Source organism: Lissotriton helveticus, chromosome 1_1, assembly GCF_964261635.1.
Source record: "Lissotriton helveticus chromosome 1_1, aLisHel1.1, whole genome shotgun sequence".
Classification (NCBI taxonomy): domain Eukaryota; kingdom Metazoa; phylum Chordata; class Amphibia; order Caudata; family Salamandridae; genus Lissotriton; species Lissotriton helveticus.
The window spans coordinates 512,131,849-512,152,018 of NC_136057.1; the positions used below are offsets into that span (position 1 = coordinate 512,131,849).

General features: G+C 46.8%; 1 protein-coding gene across 7 annotated transcripts in view; it reads left to right on the forward strand.

Moving 5' to 3' along the window:
- DCPH1 (damage control phosphatase 1) overlaps nt 1-20,170 on the forward strand; it is a 195,116-nt gene that overhangs the window by 66,163 nt on the left and 108,783 nt on the right. For 6 of the 7 annotated variants that reach the window (XM_078673977.1, XM_078673976.1, XM_078673975.1 and 3 more), the window contains one exon: nt 3,120-3,225. In XM_078673977.1, the coding sequence (XP_078530103.1) occupies nt 3,120-3,225 (106 nt within the window). Of the gene's footprint in view, nt 1-3,119; nt 3,226-3,833; nt 3,963-20,170 lie in introns of those variants that run through there. The other variant, XM_078673978.1, reaches the window with a different exon arrangement.

Below are 20,170 nucleotides of genomic sequence, written 5' to 3' on the forward strand. Positions count from 1 at the left end.
GTACCAACCTATAAAGGCTCTGAGCATGGCTCTTTCATTGTCCATATCTTTCTTTCTGTTGACCTGGCAAACTTAGCCTCAAACTTTAAAATACATGAAAGCATCTTTAGTGACCACAACCCAATCTCAATTGTACTAGGAGTGGGACTTTTTGATTCACAGAAAAATCATAAAGACATGGGTGCTCTAAAGTTGATCAATGGAAACCGTCGATTGAAATGGTCCATGATAAATAGTGATACTTTGTATGAGTCGGTCAATAAAAGTAGCAACCAGGAATTTAACCTCTGTGTCTCTGAGTCTACACCACCTGAAACCATCTTATCTGCCTTTGCTGTCGTGGTTCAAAAAATTGGACAACTGCTATCTGTACCAATAAAGGGCACAACCTTTTATCAGCCAAGATGGTTTGACCACGCTTGTTCAGCAGCTAGTCGGAACTTGAAAATGTCCCTCAAGAAAAAACTAAGGGATTCCGCATACATTAAAATCCTGCGATCTGAATACAAATCCACTATGGCATCCCGGAAAAAGGAAATAAAAGCACACATCTGGGAGTCTCTGCTTGATCCTTCAACCCTTGGTAATAGCTCCAAGTTCTGGAGCATAATCGATAAGCCTATGTTTGATGACCCAAATGCTTCCAGTCTTGGAACCAACATACCCGAGGATGAGTGGATATCCCATTTCAGTTTAATCTTCAAGAGTGACGAACCGCAGGCAGTATATGAACCTAAAATGACAGAAGAAGCTCCTTTGCACTTTACAGTTGAAGAAATAGAGAAGGGGATTCGTGGCCTAACCAGTAACAAGGCCCCGGGTCCAGATAGCCTCCCTCCTGACTTATATAAATCAAACATCTCTCTATGGGCCCCAATTCTTACTTATAGTACCCGTCTACAAGAAGGGGGACAGAAACAATGCGGCATGTTACAGGCCCATCTCCCTGATAAACTCAGTTGCAGAGGTAGTGGGAGGAATAATCTTAAACAGACTGACCATGTGGGCCAAAATCAACAACGTAATGTCCCCCGTTCAATATGGGTTCAGACCAGGGCACTCAACAATAACTCAATGCCTGAACCTATATCTAATTAGCGGAAAGTATACTATGGCCAGAAAAGGAACTGTGTATATTGCCTTTATGGACTTATCATCGGCCTTTGATTGTGTCGATAGAGGCAGGCTCTGGGACGTTTTGCTCCAAATGGGGGTTGAGAAGAACTTGATTAATTTTTTAGCTGACCTCCATAGTGATACTCTAGCAAATGTCCGCTATACAAAAGACTTGAAAGTTACCAGAGACTTCAGGATAAATCGGGGGGTCAGACAGGGCTGTATTTTAGCGCCATTTCTTTTTAATCTGTATATTAATGGACTTGAGGAGCATCTTTTAAACACAAAAACTGATTACCCATATATAGGGAGAAAGGGCGTGCCTGTTCTGCTCTATGCAGACGATGCCGTCCTTATCTCCAGAACTGCATTGGGCCTCCAAACATTACTTGACTCTTTTTATTCATTTATGAAATCACGGGGCCTAAGCATCAATAATACAAAATCATTCGCTATGAAGATAGGCTCTGGCTCAAAAAAGCCCTATCCCTTTTTTGTTAATGGGGAAAAAATACCATTAACAAAGACCTTCTCATACCTTGGCGTATTGTTTGATCATAAACTTCTTTGGGGACCTGCTGTGGTGAAAAAAAAGGGAGAAACAGCAAGGACAAATGCCGCAATAATAGACTTTGCACGTAAAATGGGAAACACACCAGTGGCTGCTTTGTTGAAATTGTATCAAGCTAAAAGCACCGCCGTGGCCTGTTATGGAAGTGAAATCTGGGGTTTTGTCCCTGTGGCCGACCTCATAACAACTGAAAACAACTTCCTAAAACAAGTACTAAGTCTTCCTAAAAGTAAAGCTAATTTCTCCATTCACGAAGAACTTGGTATGCCCTACCTAGGAGATAAAATAGCTGTAAACCCTCTGTTGTGCTGGTTAAACTGTTGGACAAATGAAGATATACCGTTTACCCAAAATATCCTTCTTGACGCACTCACCTGGGAAGGGAAATACAAGATACCCTGGTTAAAATATATCAGAAATTGTCTTCATGAATTGGGTCGGCTGGAACTTTTCCTAACACCACAGCAAGTTTCAAAACAAGATGTAATTCACGTGAAAGACACTTTTATGTTGAACCGGCAGCTAGCTAGGGAAGAGTCTGAGCTTAAAAAAAGCAGTGTGAGGAAGCATGTTTTAACAAAAACCTGTGTGCAAATTGAACCCTACCTATCCTGGCCTATTTCTAGATATGATCTTTTTTTGATGACCAGATTTCGCTTTGATTTGTATCACCTGTTGCTAGCCGTGCCTAGCGGGGCCCATAGGGGACAAGTGTTGCCAGCTTGCGGCTGCGACAATAAGTCTCCGCAAGATCTGGCTCACTTTTTATTTATATGCTCCTACTATACGATACCACGAAAAATGTTTTTAAAACCACTTTTTAAACAAGTGAACTTTGTACAAATAAGGCCTGCATTATTTTATCTTCAAATGCTACATTGTGAAAGTACACTGTTTTTATGTAACTTTTTAAGAACAGCCTTGAAATTTAGAAAAAGTATGGAAGGTTAATTCCCCCAGGAAATATGCCTCCCCTAGTAAGATGTTTTTTAGCTAAATAGCGTATTTATATCATATTTTTCTCGAGAAAATGCCCCTTCTCGCTCCTGATAAATTGTCTTTGTAACATTGTTTTGAATGTACATGTTGCTTTTATTGTACTTTTATGACTGCATTTTATACAGTCGAATAAAGGAATTTTGAATTGAAATGAATTGACTATAACTTGTCAGAAATGTTTTCTCATGTGATTGGGTAGATCTGTCCGTCGTCACCTGTCTGAACTTCAGTAATTCATTACCAGGTGTACACCACTGGCTGCATCACGGTGCAATAGCTAGATAGACGCACTGTCTTGCTAAATTCTAGTAGCTCAGCACCAGAAAGCTTTCATTTTTAAAATATGTAGAAAAACTCTTTGTGGTCTGTTGGGGGTAATTTAGATATTTAAATAGCCTGTATCAGTGATTTTTTTGTCTTTTTTTTACTGTAGGTCTTTCGCATACGTTACCATCAGAGACCGACTCCCTCAAATTCTGACAAGGGTTATTGATACAGTGCACAGGCATAAAAATACCTTCTTTGAAAAATATGGAGAGGTATGTTACACAGTCGTTTGTTGACATGTATTTTTATTCAATGATTTATTGTTTATAGGTTTTCAACCAACCATATGTATACACATCAGCTTTATTAACCACTTTGATGCATCACATGTTGGTATGTGGAATCCACTGAATTGTTGCTCTCCCATTCAGAACATTTTGCACTTGTATCCCCATAGGGCATACATTGCTTCTTTTGCTGATTGTTTTACCAACCCCTGTGATTTAAAAAATAATAATTTTATGTATGAACAAGTGTATCAACAATACAAGTATTCAGGCAATGTCATGGGAGAAGGCCACTCACCAGGAAACAAAATAAGCAGCTATAGTGTATCATATCTTCTTCCCTAACAAGCTTGCTTGGCATTGACTGCACCATCCTGCAGCTCATTTCTCCATGAGGAGGTCACAGCAACACGAAACGCTTGAGAACATCAAATGCTCCCTGCATGTAATGTCAGTTATCAGCAGTACGTAGGAGCAATATAATAAAAGATGCACTGGTGCCTATAAAAGACCAAGAGGAAAATACGTAAGAAAAGTAGTAGTAATGTTTGACTTTTTATTCTCAATCATTTTTCTTTGGTTTGGCTTACCAGGCTGTGGACTCGATCAATCCTCTCTGATAGGAAAGACTAGCAGACCTTGAGCTGGAGGACTTCTAGTTTCCCACCATTTGTGAAACTGCATACTTGCACTTATGGAATTTCATTTTGAAGCAGTCAAAGGTGAACCACAGTTCAACTAGTTATCGTGAGTGGTATTGAATAGGTTCATTTGTTTGCACTTTAAAATCCAAATTGTGGTATTCTTGCAGCCTTGTATGGCAGTGTCTCCTGAGCTTTTTCTAATCACTTAGGTAATCTGAACCTAAGCATTTGAATCATGCAACAGTGCTTTCTCTCTCATATGGTAAGATCAGAGAGTGGTTGTAATAATCGTCATGTAGTGTCTTTATTGTTTTTTCTGGAAACTTACAGGAAACAAGAGCCAGTATGATTAGGTCTTCAGTGCATCAGAAAACACTTAGTTCCATGTTGTATACTTTTCTGTGTGTGTGTTTTTTTTTGTTGTATACAACATTCAACAAATCATTTTTTATTTTTTTTTAGCCATAAAACAATAATAAGATGATTGTCGGCATTATTTTCTTGAAGGGAATTACACCTTCCATGTGTTAGTGTTCAACATAATAAACATTCCCACAAAAAAGAAAGAAACTAGGAGGGGGGTGTGGGAGGGATGGGAGGAAACAGAATCTAGGAGTCCGCATGTGGTTATCAATTGTGGCTTTTATTTGAATTACCATATATCAAATAGAGCCACCCAATAATCCCCTTGGGACTGGGTATATTCAATAAAAATAGGGGAGAGGAGTTGGCCTAACGGCTAGGGCGCTCGACCTCGGACCTGGGGATCTGGGTTCGAGTCTCGGTAACGACGCCAAAACCTCCTGTGATTCTGGGCAAATCACTTAATCTCCCCGTGCCTAAAATGAATGTGTGTCCGTCCTCATGTAACGTAACTGGTTCTATGTAAAGCGCTCTGATACCTGATTCGGTTCGGGTCTAGTTCGCGCTATATAAAACTCTGCAAAAAAAAAAAAAGCACATTGTCCCTAGAGGAAACATTTGAACAATATTAAACATTTATAATAATGTCATGTACATGAACATTTAGTCTGAATGACCACAGGAAATAAATGTGAATATACCTGAATGTATCAAAACGGTATATTTTAAATTTTTTTAATTCCACTTGGGGTATCTTCAACAAATCAATATCTGGCAACAAATATACTACCAAAAAAGTCATACATAATTTCACAGTAGTATATAAAACACCTTTCGCATGAGTATATGGATAATCAAAAAACCATATTGATGGGAATTAAACATAACATATAGTCATGTTAACATCCAGTGTATTTGACAAATATGCGAAACAATGCTGGGCGTCCATGTTTCGGTCCCCCGTTGATCTAACAGATCCTTGGGACCATCTTCAGGACGAAAGAGTTGCACATATACATATGTATAGTAAATCAGACATTGTAGAATGTGATAAACAAGCCAAAAAAGGGTCATGCCAAAACGAGCCACGAAATCGCTCGAAAAAGAGGGAGCCAGTCGCGCTAAGTCTCCGGGCGCCCGACTGTGAAGTTTTTTGATTATCCATATACTCATGCGAAAGGTGTTTTATATACTAATGTGAAATTATGTATGCCTTTTTTGTTAGCATGTTTGTTGCCAGATATTAATTTGTTGACGATACCCCAAGTGGAATTAAAAAAATTAAAAATATACCTGAATGTATCAAAACGGTATATTCACATTTATTTCCTGTGGTCATTCAGACTAAATGTTCATGTACATGACATTATTATAAATGTTTAATATTGTTCAAATGTTTCCTCTAGGGACAATGTGCTTTTGTTAATTTATTTGAAGTAAGCGTCACTAATCAGGTGGCAGTCTCTCAATTTGTCAGGATGTAGTCCTCTTTGTCTTTTAGCGTAAACTTCACCCTCTGGATCGTCTCCCCCAGGATACTCAAAAGGAAGAAAAAAGTGGTGGTAAGTTACCCAAACCTACTTTCTCTCCAGTTCTGTAATGGCCATCACCAAAACCCAGTGAGAAAAAATGGGAATGAATTCCTTTTGGGACCGTGCTCGAGTAGAGGGGGAGGGGGATGGTGAGGGAAACTAAAAAAAAAAAAAACCTTTAGGGAGACATAAAGCCAAGGAAGTCCTCCTTTCATATTTTGGGGTATCCTTTTCTGGGCACTCCATGCACCTCACTACAGTTACAACATACATTTCCTAACGATCAAAACAGAAAAAACAAACACTTGTCTCCCCGGTCCTAGTCAAGGCTATTTTGTGGCTTCTCGACCGATATCAGACCATCTCTGCCCCTCACACAACTCATGTTCCCTTATACCCCTTAGGCAGTGTGAGAAGTTAGCCTGGCATATGATGTCCACTAGTTCTAGTGGGCACCTTGCACCAGTCTAATCGACCTTTATTGATGGTGGTTGTAAAGACAACCTTATAGAAAGCTATCCTAAAGGTAGCATGACCCAGCAGTCGTCCGGCTAAGACTTCAGAAGGCGAGTTAAGCAAGTTGTTTTACCATTTATAATCCATTGAATACCAAATGAGAGGACACCACACAAGGTATATATCAAATATATATGTATTTAATCTAAACACAACCCCTCTGCACTCTTTATGAGGCCAGAGGTAAAAATACAATACAAGTCACACAGTTAATATACGATAAGTTGCACAGTATACGTTATGCCCTAGGGGCCTCACAAACCATATACTAAGAAAGTGGTATAAGTACCACGAGAGAATTAGAAAGCAGGCCTGGGGCCTGTGGAATCGCTGGGGCTATACTAATCAACCAAAGGTTAGGAAGTAGGAGGCCCACAGGAGACGTGTGCAGTGTCTAAACACAGCCGTGGGTTACCATTGACTTTTTATGGAGATCGTAAAAGTTACAAAGATACAATTAAGGACACTTCCGGATGGACTAGGATGGAACCCTTTTAAACTAGGACACTTCGAGAGTCAAGACCACGAGAGCACAGGAATACTCGTGTTACCTCACCCAGGGAAGCCGGGTGCATAGGTGTCTTTTCGTGTCGGGTTTCGTCGTTTTCAATGGAGAGCTGCAAAGAAGTGCTGCAGGCGACCAGAGGAAATGTGTCCGGGTGGATCCAAGGGTGGATCGAAGATCTGAAGAAGCTGAAAGCAGAAGGGACAGGGTCTGGGTCACTAACCAGTGACCAGGAAGGAACCTGGCGATGTCTGGTGTTTTCAGGTGAAGTAGTCGAACTGGTCTCTTCAGCCACGAGGTCCAGGAGGCATCGACGATGACCAGGCGCTAGATTCGAGCTGTCCCACGATGGATCTAAATGACTGCGGTGTCGGTATCCGGATTGGACCCAACAAGCCTTGGCAACCGCAACCCACGCAGGATGTCGAGATTGATTCAGCTGCAGACCAGCAAGGTTTGTGGCGCTTCTCCTTTTCAGGAAAGCTGGAGCAAGCCTGGAGCAACCAGGAAAGCAAGTGAAGTTCAAAGAAAAGGTCTTCGGGGGCTCACAAGCCAACGGGCAAGGAACCGGGAAGACGCTTAGAGCTCAAATTCAAAGGCGTGGCCCATGGGACACTCGTGGAGTATGGGGGCCTGGGCTTCGGTGCAAATGGTGCTCGGGGCTGGGGCTTCTCGTACCCCAATGAGGCTTCAGGAAAGGAGTGCAGGTAGCAAATTGGAGGATGTCCAGGGTGTCCGGTCCCACGTCTCTCGTGTCCGCCACAGGTCTCCGCTTTGCTGTGGATGTGAGTCTGAGTCAGAGAAGTCTGGAAGTCCAGTTCCTGTGTCGCAGAGTCTTAGGGTCTTGACGGGAGCCTCGACAATGCAGACCGGCGAGTTTTCTGTTGGTGCCTGTTTGAACAGGGTGGTCACTGCTTGACCACAAGGGAGATAGCTTCCGTCTTCCAGTCAGAATGGAACATCGAAGGTCCAGGATATGTCTTTCAAAGATTTGTTCAGGGTAATCTAAAGTCCTAGGGACACAGCTCCTATACTTATACTAAGGATGGGGACTGGACTACCTGGCTAGGTCCCTCCTATGGGTGGACCTGAGAAGGGGGTGGTTACACCCCTTTCCCTTTGTCCAGTTTCGCGCTAGAGCTGCGGCTGTGTGCCCCAGCAACCGGTTTGAACTGGGCTATGTATGGAGCACCTTGTGTGCCCCAGGCAGTGTATAGAAGCATTCACTGAATGCAGCCCTCCCTGCCCCAATACACAAAACCCCTGTCTGGGGAGGTGCCAGCACCTCCCTGGACAGAAAACCTATTGTCCAGGCCTCCCCTGCAGGAGGTCAGACTCGTGTCTGTGGCAGCAGCATCCATTTTGTGATGCTGAGGCTCTGTTTAACTTTAACCGGGTAAACCAGTAACTAAATGTCTTCTCCCTCTAGAAGGGTGGAATGCCACCCCCGCCGCCAGAACTGGCGGGGGGGGGGGGGTAGTATTCCAAAGTGGTTGACACCTTACATGACATGTTTCGATAAAGCTAAACCAAAGTTAGCATTAACCGCGAGGATTATAATGCACTTAAGAGTATATGGTATGGCTATATCATAGAACAGCTATAAGGAGATGGTTCCGAAAGCTGCAGAGGGGCTCAGCTCATGCTAGGGCACCCTCTCAAATAAAACCAAGCACTCTGCCTCCAGGATTGTCGAGGCCTACCATAGGAGTGGCTTATAGGTGTATATGTGTCTATATGTAAAGGTAGATATAGGTATACTATATCTAAGTAAGGGGTGATTACACCACCTTACCCAGGCTGTGTGAACAGACCTGTGGTGTCAGTTTGGAAGGCAAACCAGGGGTGGCACAATATACATGCTGCAGCCCCTGGTAGGCCTAGGGTGCACCTATGCCCTTGGGTACCTGAGGTACCATATACAGTAGCTCACAAGGGTGACCCAGTAGCCAATCTGGTATGTACCTAAAGTACATGGTATCAATTTGGAGAGAGAACAGCTGGGCTGTGGGTCTGATTGGCAGGCCCACAGCCACACTAAAGTCGAAAAACCAGAGAATCACAGAACAAAGTGGGGGTGACCATAGGAAGCAGACCCTACTTTCCTACACAATCCCCCCCACCCCCCAAACGCAGGGACATTAAACTAACCTTGACCAGTTGAGTCTTCATGTTCTAAGTGGAAATATCTGGATAGTCCATCTGCATTGGCATGGTCAGTCCCAGGTCTATGTCCCACTGTAAAGTCCATCACCACCGGAGCAGTTTGGGATTTTCACCCTTCATCTGGTTTAGCCACAAGAGGGTCTTATGGTCTGTCTGAATCTTGAAGTGAGTACCACACAAGTATGGCCTCAGCTTCTTCAGGGCCCAAACCACAGCAAAGGCCTCCCTCTCAATAGCTGACCTACGTTTCTCTCTAGGGGTCAGCCTTCTGCTAATAAAAGCTACTGGCTGGTTTTGACCATCTTTATTCACCTACCCCCAACTCAGAAGCATCTGTTTGGACAATAAATTCTTTGGAGTAGTCTGGACTTTGCAGAATGGGAGCAGTGCACATGGCCTTCTTCAGGTCATCAAATGCCTTTTGACAGCTGACTGTCCACTGAACTTTCTTTGGCATTTTCTTGGAAGTTAAGTCATTCAGGGGTGTCACTATGGAACCATACCCCTTGACAAATTTCCTGTAGTACCCAGTCAGGCCCAAGAAAGCCCTGACCTGAGTCTGGGTGGTTGGAGCAGTCCAGTCCATTATGGTCTGGATCTTGCTCTGCAATGGTTGAACCTGGCCTCCACCTACAAGGTGGCCCAGGTATAAAACTTGACTCTGCCCTATCTGGCACTTGGTAGACTTGATAGTTAGGCCTGCCTTTTGCAGGGCCTCCAAAACACTCTTCAGGTGGATCAGGTGATCTTCCCAAGTGGAGCCAAATACAGCAATATCATCTAGATAAGCTGCACAGTAGTCATCCAGACCTGAGAGGACTTGGTTCACCAACCTCTGGAATGTGGCAGGTGCATTTTTCAGACCAAAGGGCATCACCACAAACTGATAATGCCCACCAGGGGTTAAAAATGCTGTCTTTGGCTTTGCCTCATCAGCTAGTCTGAACTGCCAGTAGCCAGCTGTCAGTTCAAATGTACTCCAAAACTTGGCAGATGCCAATCTGTCAATGAGTTCATCTGCCCTGGGTATTGGATGGGCATCTGTCCTAGTGACAGCATTGAGGCCTCTGTAATCCACACAAAACCTCTTCTCTCTCTTACCATCTTGGGTGTGAGGTTTAGGCACCAGGACTACTGGACTGGCCCAAGGGCTCTCCTAGGGCTCAATGACTCCCAAATCCAACATCCTTTGGACCTCTGTCCTGATACAGTCCCTGACATGATCAGGTTGCCTGTAAATTTTACTTTTAACAGGCAGACTGTCCCCAGTGTCCACTTCATGAGTGCACCAGGTAGTCTGACTTGGAGTCAGTGAAAACATATGTCTGTAGGACTGTAGAACTTGTCTGCAGCCCTGCTGCTGTTGGTCAGTGAGGCTGCCTGCTAAGGCTATAACCATCAACTGAACCATCATCAGGGTTCTGAGAAGGCAGGTCTGGGAGAGGTTCACTCTCTTCCTCCTGTCCCTCATCAGTAGCCATGAGCAAGCCCATGTCTGCCCTGTCAACATATGGTTTCAATCTGTTGACATGAAGCACCTTGTGGGGGCTCCTGGGAGTTCCAAGGTCAACCAAATAGGTGACTTCTCCCTTCTGTTCAACAATAGTGTGGGGTCCACTCCACTTGTCTTGGAGAGCCGCTGGGGCCACAGGCTCCAACACCCACACTTTCTGTCCTGGCTTGTAAACAGTATGCACAGCCTTTTGGTCATGCCAGGCCTTTTGCAATTCCTGGCTAGCCTCAAGGTTTTTGGATGCCTTTTTCATGTACTCAGCCATCCGGGAGCGGAGACCCAGTACATAGTCCACAAAACGTCGTGTTTGGGAGGTTTGAGAGGTAACTCCCATCCCTCCTTCACCAGACAAAGGGGTCCTCTTACAGGATGCCCAAACAGAAGTTCAAAAGGGCTGTAGCCAACCCCCTTCTGTGGGACCTCTCTGTAAGCAAACAAAAGGCAGGGCAGCAGGATGTCCCATCTCCGCCTAAGCTTTTCAGGAAGACCCTTAATCTTGCCCTTTAAGGTCTTGTTAAATCTTTCAACTAGACCATTGCACTGTGGATGATAGGGTGTGGTGAACTTGTAGTTTACTCCACACTCCTTCCACATTACAGTTAGGTATCTCGACATAAAGTTTGCATCTCTGTCTGAGACAACCTCCTTAGGAAAGCCCACTCTTGAGAAAACTCCCAGGGGGGCTCTTGCCATTACAGGTGCTGTTGTGGTCCTAAGTGGAATTGCTTCTGGGTATCTGGTGGCATGATCCACTACCACCAGCAAAAACCTGTGCCCAGTGGCTGTTTGAGGAGCCATTGGTCCAACAATGTCAATCCCTACATGTTCAAAGTGAACCCCCAACACAGGTAGTGGTATAAGGGGGGCCTTTGTGGTGCCACCTGATCTGCCATTGGCTTTTGCAGGTGACACAGGAGCGACAAGACTCCTTGGTATCCTCTGACATATAAGGCCAGTGAAAGTGAGGGACAAGCCTGTCCCAAGTCGTGTTCTGGCCAAGATGTCCTGCAAGGGGAACATCATGGGCTAGTGTGAGGAGGAAGCCCCTGAATGCCAAAGGTATGACCAACCTCCTGGAAGCTCCAGGCTTGGGGTCTCTAGCCTCTGAATACAGGAGCCCATCATCCCAATAAACGTTATGGGTCCCACTGGCATTCCCTGCAGCCTCAGCATCAGCAGCAGCTTGCTGTCTGAGGGGTTCAAGAGAAGGGCATTCCAACTGCGCCTGCCTCAGATCTGCCTTGGAGGGTGCCCCTGTCCCAAGAAACTCAACCTGATCAGGCTAGAGCTCTTCTTGGACAGTTTCCTCCTGGGTCTCACAATCAGCTTCCTGAGAAGGCTGATCCTCTTCCTGAGGCAAGGGGGAAAGCACTGCCTTAACCCTACTGCTTCTCCTCCTGGTAGCCAACTGGTCCATTGTTCCAGAATCCAGTGCCCATTCAGTGTTGCAATTTCTGACCTGTGACCTAGTCACAGCAAGGACATGTGCTGATATCTCTAACATGTCTGCATGGGTCCTATACTCCACTTCAGCCCAAGCTGAAGTCTCCAGGTCATTTCTGTAGGAAGGTGGATATCTGACTATATGGTTACCCCAACTTTTTGCCTAGTGTTTAGCTGGTTTTTTACTTAGTTGGCCTGGGATCCTGCTATTCAGGGCCCCAGGCTATCTGCTCTCTCTGTAAAATGGACTCCATGTACTTTAGGTACATACCTGATTGGGTACTGGGTCACCTTTGTGAGCCCCTGTATAGTGTACCATAGGCACCCAGGGTATAGGTGCATCCAAGGCCTACCAGGGGCTGCAGCATGTATTATGCCACCCCTGGCTGGCCATCCAAACTGACACCACAGGCTGATCACTCAGCCTGGGCAAGGTGATGTAATCACCCCTTGCTTAGATATAGTATACCTATATCTACCCTTATATATAGACACATATGTACCTATAAGTCACTCCTATGGCAGGCCTTAACAATCCTGGAGGCAGAGTGCTTGGTTTTATGTGAGAGGGTGCCCTAGCATGAGCTGAGCCCCTCTGCAGCTTTTGAAACCATGTCCTTAGAGTTGTTCTATGCAGCTTTTGAAACCATGTCCTTAGAGTTGTTCTATTGGACCAAGATGGCCGCCTGGTAAGAGCTCCAGACCGGAGCTCCTAGTGCCTGGGATCCCTTTTTGGAATTATCCCGGACAGCACCCATCTGCGCTGTACAAAAACAAGTAACTGGATTACAGTAAGAAACAGGTTTTACATAAAAGTAACTGGATTGTAAAACGCTCACCGGAATCTGCAGCGGAGCCCTGGACGGTGGGGCGAGCTGGGGAGAGGACTGCTGCTCGACGCTGGACATCGGAGGAGTTGGAGTCCGGGATCCCTTGGAGGCGTCGCTCGGTTCCAGTGTCTGCACCGGACCGGTGAGGACTCCAGCGCTGGCTGTGTCGGGAGTTCACCGTGATTGCTGTGCTGCCCACAGGAGGGCTAATGGCGAGCTGTGACCCGACCCATCTCCGCTGAAGCTGGGGAGGCTGTGGGGGCGACGCTGGGGCCCCGCACCGCTTGCCACTTCGGAGAATCGCCGTGGGTGCTGGGCTGCTCACGGGAGGGTTGCTGGCGTTCTGTGGCTTCGCCCGCCATCGCTGGAGCTGGGGAGAACGCCCGTGACGGCAACGGACCGGAGGACACACCGGGGACCTGGCAGCCCCGAGGAGAGTGGCTCCACCTCGCCACCACCCCTGCAGGCATTGAGGGGGTAGGCTCCGCGGGGCATGACCGGAGCTCGCCAAATACAGCTCGGTTGGTTTGTCCCCCTGCGCCTCTCTGCGACGACACCTGGGGAGCTGAGCACCTGATGGTCGTGAGACTGAAGGAGGCGAGGGACGGAGCGGACTGGCGGAGAGCGGGCGAGTCTGGGCTTCCCCGCCTGGCTGATATTCGCGGGCTGTGATCGGCGTGTCCCGCCCGGACGGGGGAAGGGCAGCTCGTCCTCCGCCTGCAACAGCCATCGTGCTAGGAGTGGGGAGAGGACCTAGGGGTCTGGCTCGGCTCTCCCTCTCACCCCGATCACACCGTTCATCACACCGCTCACCCAGTTCCTGGGGGTGAGCTAGGCAAGGAGGAAGGATTTGCCTTGGGGAGGATCTGCCCTGATCTGCTTGGGCTGCTCTGATCTGCGATCCTGTACACGCTCACGTCTCTTTCTCTATTGGATGTGCTGCATAGATGCAATACTTGGGGAGCTGTGACGGCCGGTGAGCCTGTCGACCTGGGCACCACTACATCGGTGTTATGCAAACGCTGGCAATTAAGGCCGTTTTTACCCCTGCTGCGGGGACTGCAGATCGCTTGCCAAAGTGAAGGCTGTTTAAGGTATTTACTGCCCCAATACTTTTTGCTGGATAAGATACTTATTCTGCCCCATTCGATTCCTTAGTGATTCATCCTGTAAAAAAACCTATTGTCCTCAAAATGGCCGGGGCCATAAACTGAACACTCTACCCCCGCCTGAACATACGAGGCCCCTCAGCTGCTCCTCTTCAGATAACAAATCTGAGATAAGACTCCCCTTGGTATGCAGGTCCCTGAGCCAACCGGAATGGAATCTGAAACTGCTCTGCCATGCTATCAAAACAGCAACAACTAAAAGAGGACTAATGACTACATCCTCCCTACTTGGTGGCCATCTTTAAAGTACTCTTGCTCTCTTTGGCGGCCATCATGGACTAGTCCTTCTGACCATTATTTACTATCGGTACAATTTCCACTTAGCTCTGTAGTTAAATATGGGTGTTCTTAAATAATTGTCTTTTACTGCGGGATTTACTATCATTGTATTTAGAACTCTTGTAACCTGGTGCTCTCGATGTGCTTAAGTATCCACCTTTTACTACAGTATTATACTACTACTGGTACCCTACACCTTACGCAACATACACCCATCGTCACTTTTACCCACTGACAGTGCACTGAGTGCTACCTCATCTTCTAATGTCGTACTTGTTATTGCTGTAATTTGTTTGCACACATATGGGATTCAGTAATTCTTTAATAGTCTAGCCCTATTCTCATACTATATATATGATAAGCTGCACATATCTCACCTTTATCCCTATCACTCACTGTCCGCTACCTCACTTACCTGTTGGTTCGTCGATGTAAGGTACTTCACGATGTTGCACTGATTACTATTATTACTACCTCAGCCACCTCGTTTAGTCATGTAAGCTGCTCCCTGCCACCTTTAACACCTAGACTACCCCACTGCTACCTCGTACACGCTGATGTGTAAATATGATTCCACCTAACCGGCTCTACCTCTCTCATATTTTGTACATGATGTAAGTTGACTGCTACCTCGCATATAGGATACATTAAGTAAGCCGCACCTATGCATTGTTGTTCTTGGAGTGCTCTGACTTCTACCTCTTACACATTGATGCACTGACTTCTACCTCTTACACACTGATCACTCACACGTGTCACTCCTTTGCACTGTATTTAGCGGCTGACAGTTCTTATTGTCGTCCTACCTCCTACACCCAACATCACAGCCTTCTATAATGGAGCTCATCGGCACGCACACTTTTAGAATTAACTACCCTCCCACACTGACCAAAAAAGCCACTAAACGTTTCAAACATAACTTCTTGAGGTCGCACCCTGAAACACCTTTTGCCGACACCTACTTCTCACAGGGCAATGGAGCCCTGAATACTGACATCATCTTCCACACCTCACGCAGAGCCCAATGGAGAAAAACGTTCCTATCCCTGCTCACCGTCTCCACCACCAGGAAAACATCTCATGGCCTAACTCTTTCTATCACACCTTCCCACCTCTTCCCTGGCAGGACTACCATTACTATCTACAATAACGGGATCGTCCTAATTCAATCCACGGACAAGAACCTGGAACTACTAGACAACCTGTTCCCCAAGTTCAAAGAACACCTTTCCATGCAGCGGACCCCCACCCAGAACTCCACCAGCATTACCACCCCTGACATCGCAGCCCCCACCTACAACATCCATACCCCTAGCACCCCAGTAAATGGCCCACCTGCTGTTAACGCCCCTCACTCCCCCAGAACAGTCATAAATGTCTTCACCCCATATACTAGCCGCCCCACTAACATGACCCATCATACCCCCACCCATACCTCCCCCATCCCTCTCCCCCCCGACATAACAACTCCCACTCACAACACGCCACCATCTGAACACACCACCGCTCGGAGCTTATCCACCCCCTCCTCCCTTCCCCCCCACGGCAGACCCATCTCCCTCCCCAGCCCTCTCCCCACTCCCACCCACGAGTCTCCCACATCTGACATATTAACTTTCACCCACACGCCTCCATCTGCACACACCACTATTTGGAGTCTATCCACCCCCCCTCCCATCCCCCCCACGGCGGACACCTCTCCCTCCACAGCTCCCTCCCTACTCTCACCCAAGACACTCTCACCCTCCCAACAAAAGATACAGAACATACCGCCTCTCCTACCTCAGCATCCCCCTCTCTCCCACCTCCTATTCTCAGCCCCCACTTCCCTCCTGTCTCCCCCACTATCCTCAGCCTTCACTCACTCTTCTACCCAACGGCTCTGTCTCCCACTGACGTCACTTCCCATGCCTCCCACCGACCTCCCATTTCACCTACTTCACCCACGCCCCTCGCCCACAAAAAGGCCCCCACCTTGAATGCCATCCCACTCCTTAGCACCACAGAACGCTCAAACACTAGTATATCCACCCCCTCGTTACCCTGCTCGCTTTCCAACTCACTACTCAATGACTCACCAATGGCTCTCACCACAAACACCATCCCCAATCCACCTCCTGACCAGACTCTATACACCCTCCAGCAAGTCAAAGAGGATATTCTACAAATCAAAAAAGATGTCCACGCAATAAAAGAGCTTCTCTCCTCACAGCCCAGTCTACCTCCCACCATCCCTCTACCCTACAAACGACGCACCCTCCCTACATACACTCGCCTCCAATGACACCCGCGCTGGTCGACTATCCCCGTTCGCACTAACGCCCACCGCCCCCGTCGTGTCCTTAACTCATTGTCGGACCGTGACTTATGCTCTCTACTACACTCTTATGGCCCTGGTCCGGTAAAACGCATATCCAACACACACATCCCCATACCTACAATTCTTACAAACCCTCTGAGGCGCCCAACACTCAACAATAGAGGTTCCGTCCCTAACAACCTCAGAAAAGTTCCTCTCACACTAGAAAGCTCGACCACCCTTCTCTCTCCCAAACTCAAATGCATCCTACTCAATTGCAGATCGGCCCAGAGACACTCCTCCGACATCGCTGATCTCGTCTCAGCTAGGGATCTGGACCTAGCCATCCTAACTGAAACGTGGCTTACTGAAGCCTCTACCCCGATTGTGGACATACTAGTCCCCCCCAATTATCATATCATTAGGCTGGACAGGTCTCCTGGCAAGACGGGCGGGGGAATTGCATGCATTTTTAGGAGCAACCTCTCCGTCAATAAAGTCACTCCCCCCTCCCTCTCCTCCAGTGAACTCCTCTGCCTCGACATCACCAGCGAGGGCAAACAAGTTTGTGCTTTACATCTCATCTATCACCCGCCTGGTGACAATCTCATATTCACCCAACAACTCATGGACATGATCACTTCCAATGCCGGTCGGCAGACCACCCAAGTCTACCTGGGTGACTTCAATCTCCACTGGAACGATCGGAAAGACGCAGTGGTGAATGGCCTCAAAACTTTCCTTAATGCGCTTGACCTCACCCAAATATGCGATAGACCAACACACGACAAAGGCTCGATACTCGATCTCATCATTGCCAAAGAGAACTCCACACAACTGGAGGCGATTCAACCCTGCGACTGGTCTGATCACCATATTATCACCTTCTTTATCAATGAAAAAGTTAAACTTAACCCAGCTCAACCAATCAAATCCAAAACATGGAAAAGGGACATAAAGAACCTCAACCCCTCTACCCTGCCTCCCCACATCGGCAATCTCCTCCTTCCCCCTTCAGGTGCCTCGGATGTTCAATCACTGATGGACCACTACCTTGACTCTATGAACACAGTAGTCAATGAAGTCGCCCCACTGCAACTGAAGAGAGTCTCCACCAAAACGTCTAATCCCTGGTATGATGATAGTCTCAATGACGACAGGCGTACTATGCGAATGGCAGAGCGCACCTGGAGATCGGACCCTTCAGCACTCCACCTCAAAAGGCTTAAGAACAAGAGAAATGCCTACTTCAGGAAAATTAAGCGCACAAAGGCAGACTTCTTTAGACGCCAGTTGGACCAAGCAAAAAACAGGCCAAGAAAGCTGTTCGAACTAATCAAGACCCAAACAAAGACACAACCCCTACAATCAAACAGCACAACTAGCGACACCCCACACTGTGAAGCCTTCTCTGCTTTCTTTAAGATTAAGACTGACAATATAAGAAATGACCTCATCATGGATGTAAGTAGATTCCCCAACATCACCAGAATGTCTTACACTCAACCTAAAAACAAGGCATCTTGGCTGCACTTCGATACCTACTCGGAAGAAGAATTACACAAACTGCTCTGCACCGTGAAGCCCTCTAATCACCTCACAGACCCTCTACCTGCTAATGTAGTAAAAGACTTCATCCCCTTGCTCCTCCCTCTCTGGACCAAAATAGTCAACAGCTCCCTGCAACAAGGCCTCATTCCGGAATCCCTCAAGGTGGGGCAAGTCACGCCTATACTCAAGAAACCCACAGCTGATCCGTCTGACCTAAACAATTACCGGCCCATCACCAATATCCCCACCCTGGCCAAACTGCTGGAAAAATGTGTCCAACTACAACTAACTAAACACATTGACCAATTTGACCTCCTCAACCCTCATCAATCAGGCTTCCGAGCGAAACATAGCACGGAAACAGCTATGACACACATAATTGATGACGCCCTCCAAATTCTTGATCGCAATGAGTCCTGCCTCCTCATCCTTCTTGATCTCTCGTCAGCATTTGACACGGTCAAACATGAGAACTTGCTGGAGCTGCTAAGCACTAGAATGGGTCTATCGGGAACTGTTCTCAAATGGTTTTCATCCTTCCTTCACAACCGGTCACAGAAGTTCAAGATCGACAATGTGCTATCTACACCTGTGCCTGCAGATCTAGGTGTTCCACAAGGATCCTCTCTCTCCCCCACACTGTTCAACCTCGTCATGGAACCACTCGCCACCTTGCTCCAAGCTTCCAATGTCCAATTCCATATGTACGCCGACGACACTCAACTCTACCTAAAGCTACAATCCCCGGAAGACATCAAACATCTGAACTCCACGCTCATAAACACTCAATCTTGGCTGGCAGACAATCACCTCAAACTAAATGCTCTGAAAACCGAGTTCCTACTCATCTCACCCCCGGCGAAAATTTCCACCACCCAAACATGGCTCAATAACCTAACAGCACTCAATGTCCAACCTACCATCGTGGATTCGGCGAAATCCCTAGGCATCACACTCGATGCCAAGCTCAACATGCAGCAGCACGTTAGCAAAGCCACAAAAGCAGCTAATTTCCAAATCAACACATTGAGGAAAATTAAACCCTTCCTCCCTGCTGAAGACTTCCAAAATGCGGTACAAGCTTTAGTCATCCCTCGAATAGACTACGGACTTGTGGCCCTCAGCGGACTCCCGCTTTCCACAACTGCACCCCTAAGAGCCTCCCTGAACGCTGCAGCGCGACTCATAACTGGCTCAAGAAAGCATTCGCATATATCCCCAGACTTAAAGGCTCTAAAATGGCTGCCTTTTGAAGCCAGAATACAGTTAAAAATTGCAGTTATGACACACGCGGCCGTGCACCACAATGCACCCAACTACCTCGCCCAAAAGTTGTCTATATCAGGAGGTTCGAGATCCAATAGAAGTTCAAAAAACTTACTCCTGAAACCTCGTAGATTCCGGAAAGAGAAAACATACAAGCGCTCCTTCTCTGGAATGGCACCCAGGATCTGGAATGCGCTCCCGCCTGAAACCAGGCTGATCTCCTCCACTGCACTCTTCAAGAAAGAGGTGAAAACCATCCTTCTGGCCAAGATCTCCTGAACACTATTGGTGCTGGATCGGAAACTCTGCATTGCTATGTATCACTGTGCACCTGTCCTCTGGCACTATACTTCTAACTCGTTGGTGTCATTTCCAATATATGATACACGTTGGTTTACTGATTCACTCTCCTGATACCCTCACTCAGTGTTCTCTCTACACTAAGGCTTTGGTAGAAGCCATCCACACACCCAAGGTGCACCTGAACACCTCTGTGTTGAGATCAATGACTCGTACCGCCTTATATTACTTGTTTACCTGAGTGTATATTGATATGCTTTATGTATGTTACTATTATCCTATCATGTTAGTGACTATTATACTGCTCCTATTATACTGCTCCCATTATCTCTGTTCACTCCCACTGCCCCTACCCTGTCTTTGTGAAGCGCTCTGATATCTGTAAGGATCTTGTTCGCGCTATATAAAACTTTGAATAAATAAATAAATAAATAAATAGCCATACCATATACTCTTAAGTGCATTATAATCCTCGCGGTTAAATGCTATAGCCCTGTTCAAACCAGTTGCTGGGGCACTCCAGCCCCAGCTCTGGCGCGAAACTGGACAAAGAG